This window comes from Rhincodon typus, chromosome 9 (genome assembly GCF_021869965.1).
Source record: "Rhincodon typus isolate 14 chromosome 9, sRhiTyp1.1, whole genome shotgun sequence".
NCBI lineage: Eukaryota > Metazoa > Chordata > Chondrichthyes > Orectolobiformes > Rhincodontidae > Rhincodon > Rhincodon typus.
Genome location: NC_063340.1, coordinates 3,731,094 through 3,746,949, shown reverse-complemented (window position 1 = coordinate 3,746,949; position 15,856 = coordinate 3,731,094). Strand labels below are relative to the sequence as shown.

The 15,856-nt window shown below is 42.0% G+C and overlaps 2 protein-coding genes across 5 annotated transcripts in view; one reads left to right on the top strand and one right to left on the bottom strand.

Moving 5' to 3' along the window:
• The window catches only part of LOC109930670, a 135,753-nt gene extending 133,408 nt beyond the window's left edge, over window positions 1–2,345 (bottom strand). For all 4 annotated transcript variants that reach the window (XR_007262922.1, XM_048601246.1, XM_048601247.1 and 1 more), the window contains exon 1: window positions 1,847–2,345. Coding sequence is in view for 3 of the 4 variants with exons in the window: in XM_048601246.1 (XP_048457203.1) it covers window positions 1,847–2,008 (162 nt within the window). In the remaining variant the exon portion in view is untranslated. The remainder of the gene's footprint in view (window positions 1–1,846) is intronic.
• A 438-nt stretch (window positions 2,346–2,783) lies between these two features.
• Window positions 2,784–15,856, top strand: part of c1d (C1D nuclear receptor corepressor) — a 21,057-nt gene continuing 7,984 nt past the window's right edge. Inside the window, exons 1-3 of the mRNA XM_020530128.2 lie at window positions 2,784–2,965; window positions 12,465–12,531; window positions 12,625–12,680. Coding sequence (XP_020385717.1) covers window positions 2,831–2,965; window positions 12,465–12,531; window positions 12,625–12,680 — 258 coding nt within the window. The 5' untranslated portion in view covers window positions 2,784–2,830. The remainder of the gene's footprint in view (window positions 2,966–12,464; window positions 12,532–12,624; window positions 12,681–15,856) is intronic.

The window sequence follows — 15,856 nt, the reverse complement described above, 5'->3', positions numbered from 1 at the left end:
ACTGCCTCCAAGCCAATTGTGTACTTCTTTAGTTCCTTTTAGCTTTTTAAAATTGTTTTCTGTACCTGTTATATATTTAAATTATGTGTACACCTGCATCCTAAGGCTTCTCTGGATCTTCACTGTTCTCTCATCCTGTTCTACCCTTTTTAGGTCCAAACTAGATTACTTTGCAGTGGCAACTTGGAAATCCATTTGCAGCAGTTTTGTCTATTCACTTAATCTATCAATATTTCTTTTCAATGACACACTTCCATCAATTCAACATCTATCTTTGTGTCAACAGCAAATAGCAAGGATCTTAAATCTTCCTGTACCATCTTCCAGTAGCTAGCTCAGTCAGTATATCATGAGACTCTTAATCTGACAACAATGAGATCAAACCCCAAATTAGGTGAACTGCTTCTAACAGGTTCTTGTGTCATTGCAGTAGTGCCCCAATCTCTGTCTGCCAGTTCAAATCCCACCTACTAGACAGGTGTAGATATTTTCAAATCAGTCTGTTCAGTTAGGTTATGACACGCCTCAGCTGGGACTTGAAACCAGGGCTTCTGGTCCAGAGGGATAGACACTACCACTGTGCCACAAGAGCCCCACCATCAAGGTATATTACAACATCCTTCAACACATTGATCAAAAGCATTTTAATGCACCTATCAAGTTGTCATTATTTTTTGACATTTATTAACCACCACCAGTAAATTACCTGTGTTCTCCAACTGCAACATCCGTTAAAGGTAGGGGGGCATGGGACTAAATCAAAATAGAGTTGGAAGAGGAGATAAAGCTCTCTACCCCCACCTAACAAATTGTTAACAAATAAATTATGTCCTATCTGCTGTGGCTCAGTTAGTAGCACTCTTTCCCTTCTCCAACCACCTCCCCCATTCCTAAAGTTTTGTGGGTCGAAGCCCTCATCTGGTGACATGAATGCAAAAATACAGACTGATACATCAGTGCAATCACTAGGGCAAGCTGTAGTATTGGAGGTATATCTTTTTGATGAGACTTTGAACGGTGTCTCCAGCTATTGGATGTAAGAGATTTTGAAGACAAGCTAGAGTGCATCCTTCACAATATTTAGTCCTGAATCAACATTATTAAAAATAAACAGATTATTGTGGGTCATTCTGGGCTAAAAAGCTCAGGTCCAAGTCCCATTTGCTCCACAGGTGAGGCATAACATGTCTGAACAGATCGACTGGTAATGTCTAAGGAAGGTCATCATCACGTTGCTGGCTGTGAAAAGGCTGCCCTGTTCCCTACATCCTCAAGGTAAAGTTGCCATTGTCCTACTAGACCTTAGGGCTGCTTTCTCATTAGATTGTGACGATTGGTGGTGGTTTAGACTGAGGGTCACCACGCCTCCGAAGACGGGTGAGATTGAGAGGTGGGACGTTCATGGTAGCCTCAGTTAGAATAGGAATCGAACCCAGGCTGTTGGTATTATTCTACATTACAAAGCCAGCTGTCCAGCCAATGAAGCCATGTGACAACAGCTTCTCCCCCATCCCCGCTCCCTTCATCCTATTGCACTTCAAAACATCGAAAAACGAAGGTCTGGCAGCATCTGTAGAGAGAGAAACAGAGTTACGCTTCGGAGTGCTGAATCAGTCACCGAACCTGAAATGTTAACTTTGTTTCTCCCTGCTGCCAGATCTCTGTTTGCGTTTCTCCAGCAAATTTCTGTTTACATGCCAAAGTTTCGCGTCCAGCGACCCTTGAGAGAAGAAGTTAACTTTTCAATTGGGTTTTGAGGGGTAGGGGTGGGGGTGGGGAACGTCCAGAGGAGGTGAAAGGCGCTATATCAATGCAGTTTTTTTCTCTGTCTCTGTGCAGCACTCACAATGACTTGGTACGTGGCGTGGTTGTCGCTGGTCACCGGGTGGACGGTCAGATTGACCGCGTCGTTGCCCAGTGTCACTTTGTAGTTCAGGATGGAGGGGTTGAAGGGAGGGTCCAGCGTCCCGGCCGACAGCGATAACTTCCTCAAGTTGCAGTCATCCATCGCTCAGTCCCTGACTGTCTGCCTCTGTAATGTGTATGTTTACGGATGTGAAGCTGGGGAAGCACCCTTGTCTTTAGCCCGGGACCGGGGTTCACTCAGCCTCTCAACATGTCGCCGCTCCCATGGCAACCGACGCCTCTTTTCTTTCTTGCTCTTCTTTCTGACCGCCGAACCCCCGGACGATCGTCGAAACGCTGCCACGAACGGCCGGTTATCCTCCTCGCTCGTTTGTGAAGGCTGGGCGCCGGTTGATTGATGTCCAACGGACAACGTCCCGCCCCCCACCACCACTACTACTACTACTCTCCGACCCGCCGCCACACACCGGCCCGGACTACAACACCCACGCGCCTCTGCGCGCCGCGCGCACGCGCACAACCCGACGGCTGTTACCATTAAAAAAAAGATTTTTTTTATCCCTCCCCAACCTCTGGGTGAACAGCTATCGCACGCAACTTCGATTGAAATCCCCTCTTTTAATTTTCAAACTCAGATCTCAATTTTTATAGCGTCAATTGATTGACCAGACGCCTTAACTACAACTACCGGCATGCCTTGCACTTGAAGAACGCTGCTTCCAAATTCCAAAAGAAGGCGAATGATTTGTTATGTTGTTTAAATATATTTACGGTAAACGGTAATAAGTCGCCATATTAAATTTTTTTGCACTGTTCTTATTTCGGGTATTTCTTAAAGAGGGGGATAACCGGACGGGACTACAGATCCCGGCAGGCTCTGGGTCTACCGCACATGCGCATATCCAGGGGACCGCAGTGATCCGGAAGTGGTCCTCCTACACCTACTATTTCCGGCTGGTGCAAGATGGCCGCGCCTTTGGGTGAGGAGTACCCGACTGAGATCCACGAGTTCCTGGTGGGCTTCGAGGAGTCCCTGAAATCCGCCGACGGGACGCTGAAGACGTTGATGTCGGTGCCCCGGAGTGAGCTGCTGCAGAAGGTGAGCCGAGGGGTTGTTCGTTCAGGATGTGGACAGAAGTCACTGACCCTCCTCCAGTGGAATCACATCTTTCCTATAGTGTGGTGACTGGAACTGCACACACTACTCCAGCTATGGCCTAACCAAAGTCCTGTACGCTAAAATGAAACAAAGAACTGCGGATGCTGGACATCTGAAACACAAACACAAACACAAACACAGAGTGCTGGAGAAACTCTCAGAATGTCTGGCATTATGAGTGAAGACAAATTAAACGTTTCAAGTCCAATGACCCTTCTCGCCTGCAGTTAGGCCACAGCTGGAGTATAGAATCCCTGCAGTGTGGAAGCAGGCCATTTAGCCCACCGAGTTCATACTGACCGTGTGAAGAACGTCCCACCCACCCAGCACCCCACCCTACCCCTGTAACCCTACATTCCCCATGGCTAACCCACCTAGCTTGCACATCCCTGGACTCTATGGGGCATTCTTCATGGCCAGTTCACCTAACCCACGCATCTTTGGACTGTGGGAGGAAACCCATGCAGACAAGGGGAGAATGTGCTGACTCCACACGAACAGTCACCTGAGGGTGGAATCAAACCCAGGTCCCTGGCACTGTGAGGCAGCTGCTGACCAGTAAGCTACCATGCTGCCCACAAGTTCTGTGTGCAGTTCCAGTCACCACTCTAGAGGAAGAATCAATAAAATGTGGAGCTGGAGGAGCACAGCAGATCAGACAGTATTCGAGAAGCAGGAAAGTCAACATTTAGGGTTGGGACTCTTCATCAGGACTGAGGAGGGGGAAGGGGGCTCAGAAATAAATAGGGGTGGGGCTAGGGGAAGGTAGGTGGGATGGTGATAGGTGAGTGCAGGTAGGGAGTAGTGGGGATTGGTCAGTGGGATGGGGGTTGGATAGGTGGGAGAGAAGATGGACAGGTTGTGTCAGGTTAAGGAGGCAGGGATGAGAGGGAGGGCTGAATATGGGATGAGGTTAGGGGTGGGAGATTTTGAAGCTGGTGAAATCTATGTTGAGTCCTTAGTCGTCCAGCATCAGTTAAATTTTTGAGCCTTTGTGGAATGCTTTTGCATTTGATGAGAATGACCCAGGGAGATTTTATCTCTGTGGGATTGAAACAGATATTCAAGTCATTTTGTAATATACTGTTGCTGAAAAAGGACACGTTGAAACCCATTTAGAGCATGAGACCCCAGAGCATTCTGCAGGGCATTTATATTGTTTGATTTTGATTTGTTTATTGTCATATGTATTTTGTTACAAATACAGTGAAAAGTGTTGTACAGTGTTGCCACTCTCCGGTGCCATCCTAAAACACAGAAAATAAGCCAAAACACAGAATTTAAAGGCAGAAAACAAAGAAAGCCACCATGAGTCTGTGCTGGGCTGACCTCTTGTCATTCTCCTCCCTTCTTCCTCCTAACCCTGCACATTCTTCTTTAAAACTAAAAGTTTTAATACTCTTTTTGAAATGCACTGATAGAACCTACCTTCACCACACCGAAATTCAGGCCGTAACTGTGCTCCTTGTAAAAGCATTTTTTCATGTCACCTTTGCTTCTTTTGCAGATGACTCTAAATCTGTGCTCTCTGGATTTCAACCTTTTTGTTTTTGGGAACAATTTCTCCCCATTTACTTCAGCCAGACACCTCAGATTTTGAAAAACTTCTGTCAAATCTCCTCTGAGCTGTCTCCCAAAGGAAAATAGTCCCAGTTATCCCTCTTACTGGGCAGCATGCACTAGGATGGATGTGAAGGCTTTGGAGAGGGAGTAGAAAAAGACTTCACTGGAATGATTTTGGGGATGCATTGGCCGTGGCTCAGTAGGTGGCAATCTCACTTCTGGTTCAAGTGCCACCTCCAGGTTCTGAGCACAAAAGTAGCTATTAAACCATGTCCTAAGCAAAGGGGTAACAGAGTGGCACTGCCGAAGTTGCCCAGGATAATATCCAGCCTATCACCAAACTGATTGCCCTGCGTGTTGACCGCATCTCCAGCTTAATCTACAGGAAAACTGCCATTTTGAACTTTTAATTCTCAAACGTCAACAGGGATTTGGAGGCATACTCCGAGCATACTGGGCACAAAGGCCATAATGTTGGTGCATTTGGTACATGTCGTGAAGCATTGGCTTGGATCCTCCATGGCTTTGGTGATTGGACTGTCAGCCTCACTGAAACAATGCAGTACAGAGGGCATACCGCACTGGCTGAGGTGCTGTCTTTCAGATATAAGGCACTAAATTGAAGCCCTGTCTGCCTGTTCAGATGTAGAAGATCGCAGGGCATTATCATAAAAGGAGCAAAGAAATTGTCCCTGGTGTCCTGCCCAATATTATCTATTGATCAACATTACAAAACCGATTATCTAGTCATTATCACTTTTTCAACCATATTCATATTAAAAGAAAATTAGTGAAGTATGAATGTTAGTCTGTGCTGACACAACTAAAGAAGGAGACGAGATATCAATCATCTTCCAGCTGTTCAAAATCATGATGTATGATGTGGAGATGCTGCTGTTTGACTGGGGTGGACAAAGCCAGAAGTCTCATGACACCAGGTTATAGTCCAACAGGTTTATTTGAAATCACAACTGTGGTTTCAAATAAACCTGCTGAATCATAATGTAGGTAGAGAGCAACCTGTTGGTGGAAAAACCAGAGGACGTTAACTTAAGGTGATTTGCAAAAGAAACAGTGGCGATCTTAGGACTTTTGACACAGTGAGTGGTAAGGATCTGGGATGTGCTACCTGTGCGTGTGGCGAATTGATAATTGTCCAAAGAGGAAAGGTTTGCAGAGCTGCCAGGTGAGGGCAGGCAGTGGCACCAGGTAAATCACTGTTGCAGAGCTGTTGGGAGAGGACCATCCTCTTTCTCTACAACCATTTCCAATTCTTTGTTATTTTGAAAGGCACCCATGTTGATATGATTCTGCAATCGCACATTGGCCATCCCTTCCCGGTATGGTCAGTTTCCTTCCCTAAAGGACATTGAGGTGATCAGTCTACAGAAGTCCTGAATGAAATTTACCAGGATGTTGCTAGGGATGGAGAATTTAACACCAAAGAAAGATTGAATAGGCTGGGATATTTATTTGGAATAGTGAAGATTGGAGATTCAGTCGCGGTATATGTGGATTTGCAGTATCCAGAGTACTTTGCTTTTGTGATAACCCAGAAGCATATTTAAAGTACTCCAAAACCTTAGATATTTAAAGTAATTTTTGGAAGAATAGAGGGGTATTGAACAATTCTTGTGCCCAAAAATTAGTTGGTCTGGAACTCACGGTCTGGAACTCACTGCCTGAAAGGATGGTACAGGTAGAAACTCATTGTATTTTAAAAATAACTGTAAAATGCTACTGAGGTACCATAGTGCACAGAACCACAGGTCAGGGTCAGGAAGGAATGTTTCAGCTCGATAGCTTTGTGACTGCCTCCTATTGTGTAAATGTTTCTTTGGTTTAATTGAAGTAGATCCGATTTTGTGACAATCTCATAATTGTCACGACTGATATAAGCTTTTAATTCTAAATTCAATTTAATTCACTGCTTTCAGTTTTAATTTAGCAAATATTAAAAACAAAAAGGCTATCTATTTAATACATTTCTCCTGAATTAAATATGAAGTCTCACGGCTGTTCTCTGTCACATAATATTTGATAAAAGGTGAAGATAATTTACTTCAATAGATTATAATAGTCTTAGTGAGGGCTCTTGTTTTGCGGGGTGGTGACCCCACCTCTGGACCAGGAGTCCTGTGTTCAAGTTCCACCTGCTCCAGAGTTGTGTCATGACATCTCTAAATACATTTTCAGACCAACCTGTTCAATCATCCTGATGTTTAGTTTATGATCGGTGATCTGCATTATGGCAAATCTGCAGTTTTTTTTGGATGGGTTTAATACTTTATAGTTGATTGTAGGTCTGTGTAAAGCAAAGAATTCTTAGCTGACTGTAAGCTTTATTGTAGTTGAATTCCTGAGCGTTTTGTTTATCAGGTGAACTTTAAAGTGGTCATGTACCTCAGGTGCCTAATGTCTCAAAGTTGAGTCTAGTTCATTGACTGGAAGTTGTTCTTCTGATGGTTCTTGGTGGAACTAAGTGCAAGAAAACAGCTTTTAATTGATTTTTAAAGCAGACAATACAATGCTATCTCACCATGTCGCTCTTCACACGTTCAGTGTATTTTCCAAGTGAGTAAGTAGTGGTGAAAGCAAAAAAGGCTGGCAATCACAGCATGCCCACTGTGATCTCCAGCACTTTTCGTTTTCAGTTCAAATTCCAGTATCTGCAGTAATTTGCTGTTAAGGAGGTAGTGGTCATGTTAATTACACATCCTGCGTTGTTGATTAACACACCCTGACGATTTGTAATACTGTCTTTGTTTTTAGAATGATCCATTCAATCTGATTATACTATTTTGTTTGGTTTCACTGAAGGCCGTTGATCAGTCCTGAATGTTTTTGTTCCCTCTTCAGATATGGCAGTATTTCTAATCCATGCAAAGTCAAGTGACCTTGCATCACCAGGTCTTTTTGTTCATAAAACTAGTTTGATGTTCCAAATAGGGCATGGTGATATTGGACTTAACCCAATGCAAGTTTTTTGAAATATTTGAAAAAAATTGCATCTATGTAATGCAATATTTTTGGGGCAGCATGGTGGATCAATGGTTAGCACTGCTGCCTCACAGCGCCAGACACTCAGATTCAATCCGCCCTCGGGTGACTGTCTATGTCGAGTTTGCATGGTATCCTCATGTCTACATGGGTTTCCTCCAAGTGCTCCAGTTTCCTCCCACAATCCAAAGGTGTGCACGTTAGGTGGATTATCCATGGGAAATACAAGGATGGGGTGGCTCGGTCTGGGTGGGATGGTATTCAAACGCTCAGTGTGGACCAGATGGGCTGAATGGCCTGCTTCCATACTGTAGGGATTCTATGATTCTAATGCCTAGAATGTAATGAAATGTTCCAAAATGCTATGGAGGGATATTTATAAAACAATATTTGATACAGAGCTACGTAAGGAAGTTTTAGATCAGACGACCAAAAGCTTGGGTAGAGAAGTAGGGTTTAAGACAGAAAATGAGGTGAAGAGATGTAGGGAGGGAATTCCAGTGCTTGGGGCCTAAACAGTTGAAAGTGTGGCCACTGCTAGTTAAGTCATTAACATTGGTTGCTTTTTAGTGCCCAGAGAGTTATGCGTTTGAATGGGATGACAGGAAGATAGGGAGGGATTTGATAATGGGATTCACCAGGACGTTGCCTGGGATGGAGTTTTAGCTGTGAAGAGAGGCTGGATGAGCTTGGGTTGTTTTCTTTAGAGCAGAGAGGGTTGTTGGGGGTGGACCTGATAGAGAGGTATAAGATTATGATGGGCATAGACAGGGTGGATAGAAAGCAGCTGTTTCCCTTAGCTGAAGGTTCAGTAACAAAGGGCCACACCTTTAAGTTGCAAGGGAGGAGGTTTGAGGAAAATTTATTTTTTACCCATAGTATGGTAGTAGAATGCCCTGCCTGTGATAATGGTTGAGGTGGGTAACCTAACAACCTTTAAAAAGTACTTTAATGGGCACTTAAATTGTCATAACAGCATTCAAGGCTTTGGGCCCAGTGTTGGAAAGTAGGACTGGTGTAGATTTAGTGTAGTTTTGGTGGGACAGACTCAATGGGCCAAAAGGCCTCTTCTAAACTGTATGATTCCATGAGAACTTTAAAATAAAGATCTTACTTCACTGAGCCAGTAGATCAGCCAACCAAGGGGCTAATTGCGGAATAGGACTTGCTGCAAGTTAGGATTGGGCAAGCAGAATTTTGAATGATCTCCAGTTAATGGAGGGGAGAATGTGGAATACCAGCTAGGAGTGTATTGGAGTAGGCAGGTCTTGTGCTAATAGGATACGGGTGAGGCTTTCAGCAGCAGATAGGGATAAGGTCGAGTCATGTTACGTAAGTGGGAAATGGTGGTCTTGGTGCATATGAAACTCCTTTAGGATTCAAATGTATCACCATGGTAGTGGACAGACAGTCTTACTCTCAGATAGTTGCCAAAGAGTACAACTGAGTCAATTGTTTGGCAACAAAGTAGTTCTCCCAGTATTTAAATGGCAGTTTCTCATCTAGCACTGGATATCAGACAAGCAGTCTGCTAATTTCATAACAGTAGAGAAGTCAAGAGAGGTAGCAGTAAGGTAGAGCTGAGTGCCACCAATATGTGTTAAATTAACGTCATGCCTTCAAATGTTGCCAAGAAGGATAGCACATTGATGAAAAATCCTCAATGGTGAGGAATGTGCAAAAGTAATTTTTTTTTGAAGGACAGCAGAGGTAGCAGTATGAAAATTATAAAGTCAAACCATGACAAGTCATTGTCTTGTTGCAAGTGGATAAGAATGGAACCACATGAGAGCAGTTCCCCCCCCCCCAGCTGGACATCAGCAGAAAGGTATTGGAGGAGCATGGTGTAGCCAAAGATCGAAGACCGGATGAGAAGGGCAAGTTTTCCTTTGTCACAGTCGCTTAGAATATCATTTGTGACTTTGATAAGAGCCGTCTAGCATTTGCTCAGAGGACATGTGCTTAAAGTAAAAAAAAAAACTCACACAATGATAAAATAATAAATTTTGTGGTAATGGAAATTGCTGAGTATTTTATGCAACCTTGGAGAGATGATACAGTTGATGTATCGGTTAAAAGTTCTGCTCATAAAATGGCACTCGATAACACTTAATGAAAAAAATAAAATTATTGCTGGTTTTGTAATTCAAGTTCAGTTCTTATCCTGATGTATCAGCATTTGGCTAGGTTTCTTTGTCTTTTAATAAATGTGCATATATTTTTCTAGGACATTGCCTCAATTTTTCAAAATGACCCAGAATTTACTACACTGCTTTTGAGTGCATTCAATGCAATCACTAGAAGATTCCAAGATTTGTTGTTTTTGGGTTGAACTTGCAAATACTGAAGTAGAGTTGTAGCCAAGTTCTTGCGTTGAACCAAAAATATTAACTAACTTAAGCTGAGAAAATAGTTCAGAATAGATAAATGCCTGTCATAATGCGAGAAACATTTCAGTGTGTTTGCTGTTTCATCATAGACAATTTATGACTTGCTACAGGTTCCATAAACATCTCTGTTGTGCAAGATAAGCTCCAGTGTCTTAACGCTGAAATGTGGCTGGAGTCTGTGGCGTTATTGTGGTTTTCATTGAGCACACTGCAATTTTATTTTTCTGAAGAGATTATCTTTCTCCAGCCAAGTTCTTGTGAAGTTGGCAGCTGTCACTTGCAATAGTGTTCTGTCATGTGCTGCCCCCACTGGAGATTTAGAATCAATCTGGTTTTGTTTTGCCTTTAATAAAACCTGTTTCCTGTTTTGTTTCCATCAAAATAAGGGTCAGGATTCTGACTTAATTGAGGTGCACAAAAGAGGGCCACAGAATATCTGCAGTACAAAAGGGTAATCCTGTCTGGTGGTATATTTGATATTGTTTTTTCTGTGCTGGCTTCGTGAATATTTCTTTGCAATGGTAAGGTAGCCAGTTAAAAACTAAACTGTGCCACACACCTCTGGAGAATCTAGCTTAATGACATTTACATGAGATCCTTGTATTTAAAAGCTTCTTCAAGCATCTTGACAATCCTTTCCCTCTGCTCTTAAGATGCCAGGTGAAAGTCTTGTATTGGCAGTCATGGCACCTGGAGTCGGGGCCAATTAGCAGAATGCATTGAAAGATGGCTTGAAATTTTAACATAAGAGCAGAAGTAGGCCATTCAACCCCTCAAACCTACTCTGCCAGTCAAATTGTAGCATTAAATTTAACGGCTGTGACTTCAACCAGTCCACCAATGAGACATCTGGAGGTAACCCCACCATAGTCAGACAGACGCTTACCTTGCTAAATTGTCAGACTGTTACTGCACGAACAGACGTTTCCTCCAGTTAAATAAAGGGAAGACTGATGTCATTACTCTCAGTCCCAGCTCTGGACTCTGTTCCCCAGCTATTGAAGCTCAGTCTCTCTCCTTGGCAACAGTCTGGGATGGAGCCTGTCTGTTTGTAACTTTGGCGTATTTAATCCTAAAATGAACTACATTCATACCATCGTTAAGCCCATTTCTGTCCACCTCCCTTACATTACCTGGTCTCTCTCACATGCATTCATGTCTTTGTATCTAAACTCAGCCAAGCATATTTGAGAATAGTTATTTTCCTATGCTGTACTGGATTAAAAGAGTGTTTATGACAAGGGTATAAATTAGGGTAATGAATTAAACATTTGCAATTGACAGGCAGGCTTGGAAAGTGTTTTATTTAGGTGGAGTAACATGAACATAACTTGAATGTCTTACCTTTCTCCCAATGTTCATTGATTGTCTCCCCCTTAATTTACAATGGCCTAGTGGTACTATCGCTGGACTGTTAATCCACAGACCTAGATAATGTTCTGGGGACCCAGGTTCGAATCCTGTCATGGCTGATGGTGGAATTTGCGTTCAGTAAAAAATATCTGGAATTAAGGATCTAATGATGACCATGAATCCATTGTTGATTGTCAGAAAAACCCATCTGGTTCACTAATGCCCTTTAGGGAAGGAAGCTACCATCCTTACCTGGTCTGGCCTACATGTGACTCTAGACCCACAGCAATGTGGTTGACTCTAAACTGCCCTCTGGGCAATTAGGAATGGGCAATAAATGCTGCCTGGTCAGCGACGCCTTCATCCCTTAAGTGAATAAAGGATAGAGTTCAAAGCATTTGAAATTGTTACCGGCACCTTAAAATTTTAATTTTACACAAGCTACAGATTTATTGAATAATTTCGTGCTCCAGGCATTCAATCCATATATTTGACTGGATTTTGAGATAATTTGAGAGTCAGTAGTAGATGCTGTGTTAATTTGATTCGACATTTTTCTTTTATTTGTTCATGGGATGTTAGCTTTGCTGACAAGGCCAGCATTTATTGCCCATCCCTAATTGCCATTGGTGGTGGTGAGTCGCCTTCATGAACTGCTGCAGTGCATGTTGGTGTACCACAGTGCTGTTAGGGAGAAGGTTCCAGGGTTTTGAACTGGAAGCAATGGTGATATTGTTCCCAGGAAGATTGATGCATAGCTTGCAGGGAAACTTGCAAGGATCGGTGTAGCCATGCATCTGATGTCCTTGTTCTTCTGCATTGCGGAGATCGCAGATTTGGAAGGTTCTTATCTTGCTACCAGTTTTGTTGATTATCCAACCATAGCTTTGCACACCATGGAAGGGCATAGACATGTCCAAGAGAATGTAGAACCTGTCATATTGTAAACTAGAATATACATTTTTGAAAATCAATTGCTGTTTTGAATCAAGCAAACAAGTTCTCTTTGCTACAGTTGAATTCTGCTGCTCAAATGAGCTCTGGTTCCATGAATTGATTGCTTTCTAAGTGTAAAACTTAGCTTCAGTATAAAATGCCATTGTATGATTTTTTTTTTTTCCTGTCTCTTTCAGCTGGGCCCTCTTGAGCAAGCCAAGCTGGATTTGGCCTCTGCTTATGCATTGAATTCAATGTTTTGGAGTAAGTATTGCTGATCTCTTCTGTGGCTGGTGGATACCAATTTTGTTTTCTGGAGACATATTGTAATAACTTGTTTTCTTCTTTGCTTCTTAGTATATCTAATTACACAAGGAATCAACCCCAAAGAGCATGCTGTCAAACAGGAATTGGTAAGTAAGCACCAGTAACTTGTCTGTGGTCACCATTTGGGTCATTGTGAATCATCAGAAAGATCTCCCTCTACCTCTCTTACGTCACTGACCTTAAGGCTGTTAGTCTCACTATTCCAAGCTTCAAAACTATACAGTAGATAGACTTTCTGTTGTTATTACAGTTTTCCAGCATCTGCCTAGCAACAGAATGAGTTGAGTCAAGGACTCATCTAGTTTCTGCTGTAATGTGACGTATAGAAAATTACATCTTTTGAAAAGCATTCCTTGAGTGTTTCTAAAGTACGTAATGTAGCTAATTACATTGTGCTTAATGTATTAATTTTGGACTGTTTTCAATGTGATACATTTGAATTAGGAGCAGGAATTGTCCACAACCCTACTCCTCCATTCAATGTGATCATGGCTCATCTGATTGTGTCCCAGCTCCATTTTCTAGCCAACATCCAATTACATTTTCCTTCATTATCGATACTTTCAACTTTACTTTCATATCAAATGTGCAGAAGATTTGTAGCCTGTTTGTTCCAGTTGTGAAATTTGCAATAATTTATGGTCTGACACTGCGTCATAAGATGAACGGACCATATTTCTGAACATTTTAATAGATTTCTTTTGCACATATTAACGTCTGATGTGAGTGTGTATTGTGACATTAATCACTGTTTTATGCCTCATACAGAGGTCGGGAAAGAAATGTGATTATTTTAACAGTTTAGAATGATCTAAGTGTCTCTTATTGAATTTGATATAAATCCCATTTCAACATCATGAGCTGCTTTGGTGTGGGAGTCGTGATTACATACTGGATTGATAACGTTTTATTGCTCAGATTCTTAACATCTTGCAATAGCAAGAAAAGTTTTAAGCAAGTCATTGTGCATTTGTGAAGGGGTATAAAAGTTAATCTAGCACATACTCTCTTTATTTGATTGAGAAATCCCAGTTTTATATAAATAACTTGGATGGTACCACGCCATGTGGCTAGAGTGATGTACATGGATTGGAGCCAGATCTGAATAAAAAGTAAACTTCACTCCCCAAAGCATGAAGTTATGGGAGGGAGTACAACTAATCTGAAAATGTGATCCTAAGAAAAATGTCTTGTAGCATGCTTTGAGTATTAAATATTGGAAAGTATTTTAATAGTTCATTGGCCAATATTATTGTTTAAAGATAGGGCACTGTTTCTGTATTTCTGTTAGTCCCTTAAATTCAGTTATCTTCAAATGTCTAATGGAGAAGATGTAAAATAGAGGTAGCATCTCCCTGGATATTTCACGTGATGTTCCCAGGCAGAGATGACTAGTCAAATCTTTTTATCTTTGTGACTGTCAGCTTTTGCATCTCGCTAGAATGACTGACTCCTAACAATCTGCTTTCAGATAAGGAGAGTGACATTTTGCTACCCTAGATATGCTGTCAAACTTGATATCTGTGCAGTGAACAGAAAATTAATGTCAAAGTGACTAAACTGGGAACCAAGTCAGTAACTGACTGCTTCTCCCAGTTTTTCAATCTGTCTGGATGTTTCTGCTGTAATGTAACTTTAAGCGATATTCTTTTTGAAAATGGAGTAAGATGCCTCATTGGCGGTTAAACAGTAAAATGGAAAATAAGGGTGGGGGACAAATAAGATTAATCCTACATTTTACGTGGTGCCTTTCCATGTTTCAGACGTCATAAAGTGTTTTACAACCAATGAATGCTTTTGAAGTTTAATTGCTGTTGTAATGCAGGGAAATGAGAGCGATAATCTGTGTCGCAAGCCCCACTGGGAATAATGAAATAAAACAGATTTATGTAGTTGTTTTAAAGGAACATCGATGGTTCTTAGAGTTATGTATAGAACTGTGTATCTACCTTTTAGATTAATGGGTCGATGGGCCAAATGGCCTAATTTAACTCCTAAATCTTATGGTCATCCTTCATCAGATGTGAAATCACTGGCCAGCAGTTGTTGTCCATCACGAATAGCTCATGAGCTGAGTAGCTTGCCCCATTTCAGAGGGCGATTAAGATTGTTGTTTATCTGGAGTCACACATAGGCCAGACCAGGTAGGGGGTAGTGGATTTCCTTCCTTAATCAATATTAGTGAACTAGATGCGTTTCTATGCCAGTCGATAGCTTTATGATCACCATGACTGACTAGTTTTTTTAATTCCAGATTTTATTAGTTGAATATAAATTCCAACAATTGCTGTGGTGGCATTTGAGCCTTTATCCCCAACCTTTTAACCTGGGCCTTTAGATTACTAATGCAGTGATGTTACCACTCTCTCTCTTATTGAGCAGATGGGATCATCTTTTATTGGTTTAGTTTGACAGGTAGCACGTCTGATGGTGTGGCACTCACCCCATGCTGCATGAATGTGGGCCAAGTGTCGGCCTAGTCTTGATCTGTGTGCTCATATTTCTAGTACAGAGTTTGAACCCACAGTCTTCTGAATTTAGCTGAGGCAAGAGCTGATCTGAATCCAGTACTTAAAGCAATATAGTTTTCAAAACCTATATTCTGATCCTCTGTCCATACTGATTAGGCTTACCTGAAAATTGGATTGTTTTCTCGAAATATACAATTTGATGTTCTGAAACAGTTTTGTATGTCTTTTTTTTTTCATATTAGGACTGTTATTTATTTAGTGTGTTTGTGGTCACAGAACTAAGCACTAGCATCAGTAGTTAGACAGTGATTTTAAGCCTAAGTTGATATTGTTTGAACTGCTCCACAGCTGCAGCCTGGATGGTCATGCAGTCCCTACTGATATCAAAACACAAAGCACTGGAGAAGCTCACCAGGTCTGGCAGCATCTGTCGACAGAACAACCAGCATTCACATTTTGAGTCTTGTGATCCTGCTGATATTGGATGGCTGCTAATTGCTCTTGGCTAGTCTAAAAACACTGTCACCATTGGGGATCAACACAGTTGGACAAGTTGAGAGGTCGATGATGAGAGAATGGGTTGTAGGGAATGTTTTGTCCTTCCAATCCTCCTGCCACAGATCCTCAGTTTTTATTCTTCTTTGTGGAGTGTTTACCCACATAGGGTGGGTGAGGGAAACAAGCTGCTGTTAGATTGAGTAGGTAATTGAATAAAGGCAGAAATGCGTTGAAGTAGACCTTGTCCAGTAGTTTAAAAACCAAAAGAACTGCGGATGCTGTAAATCAGGAAC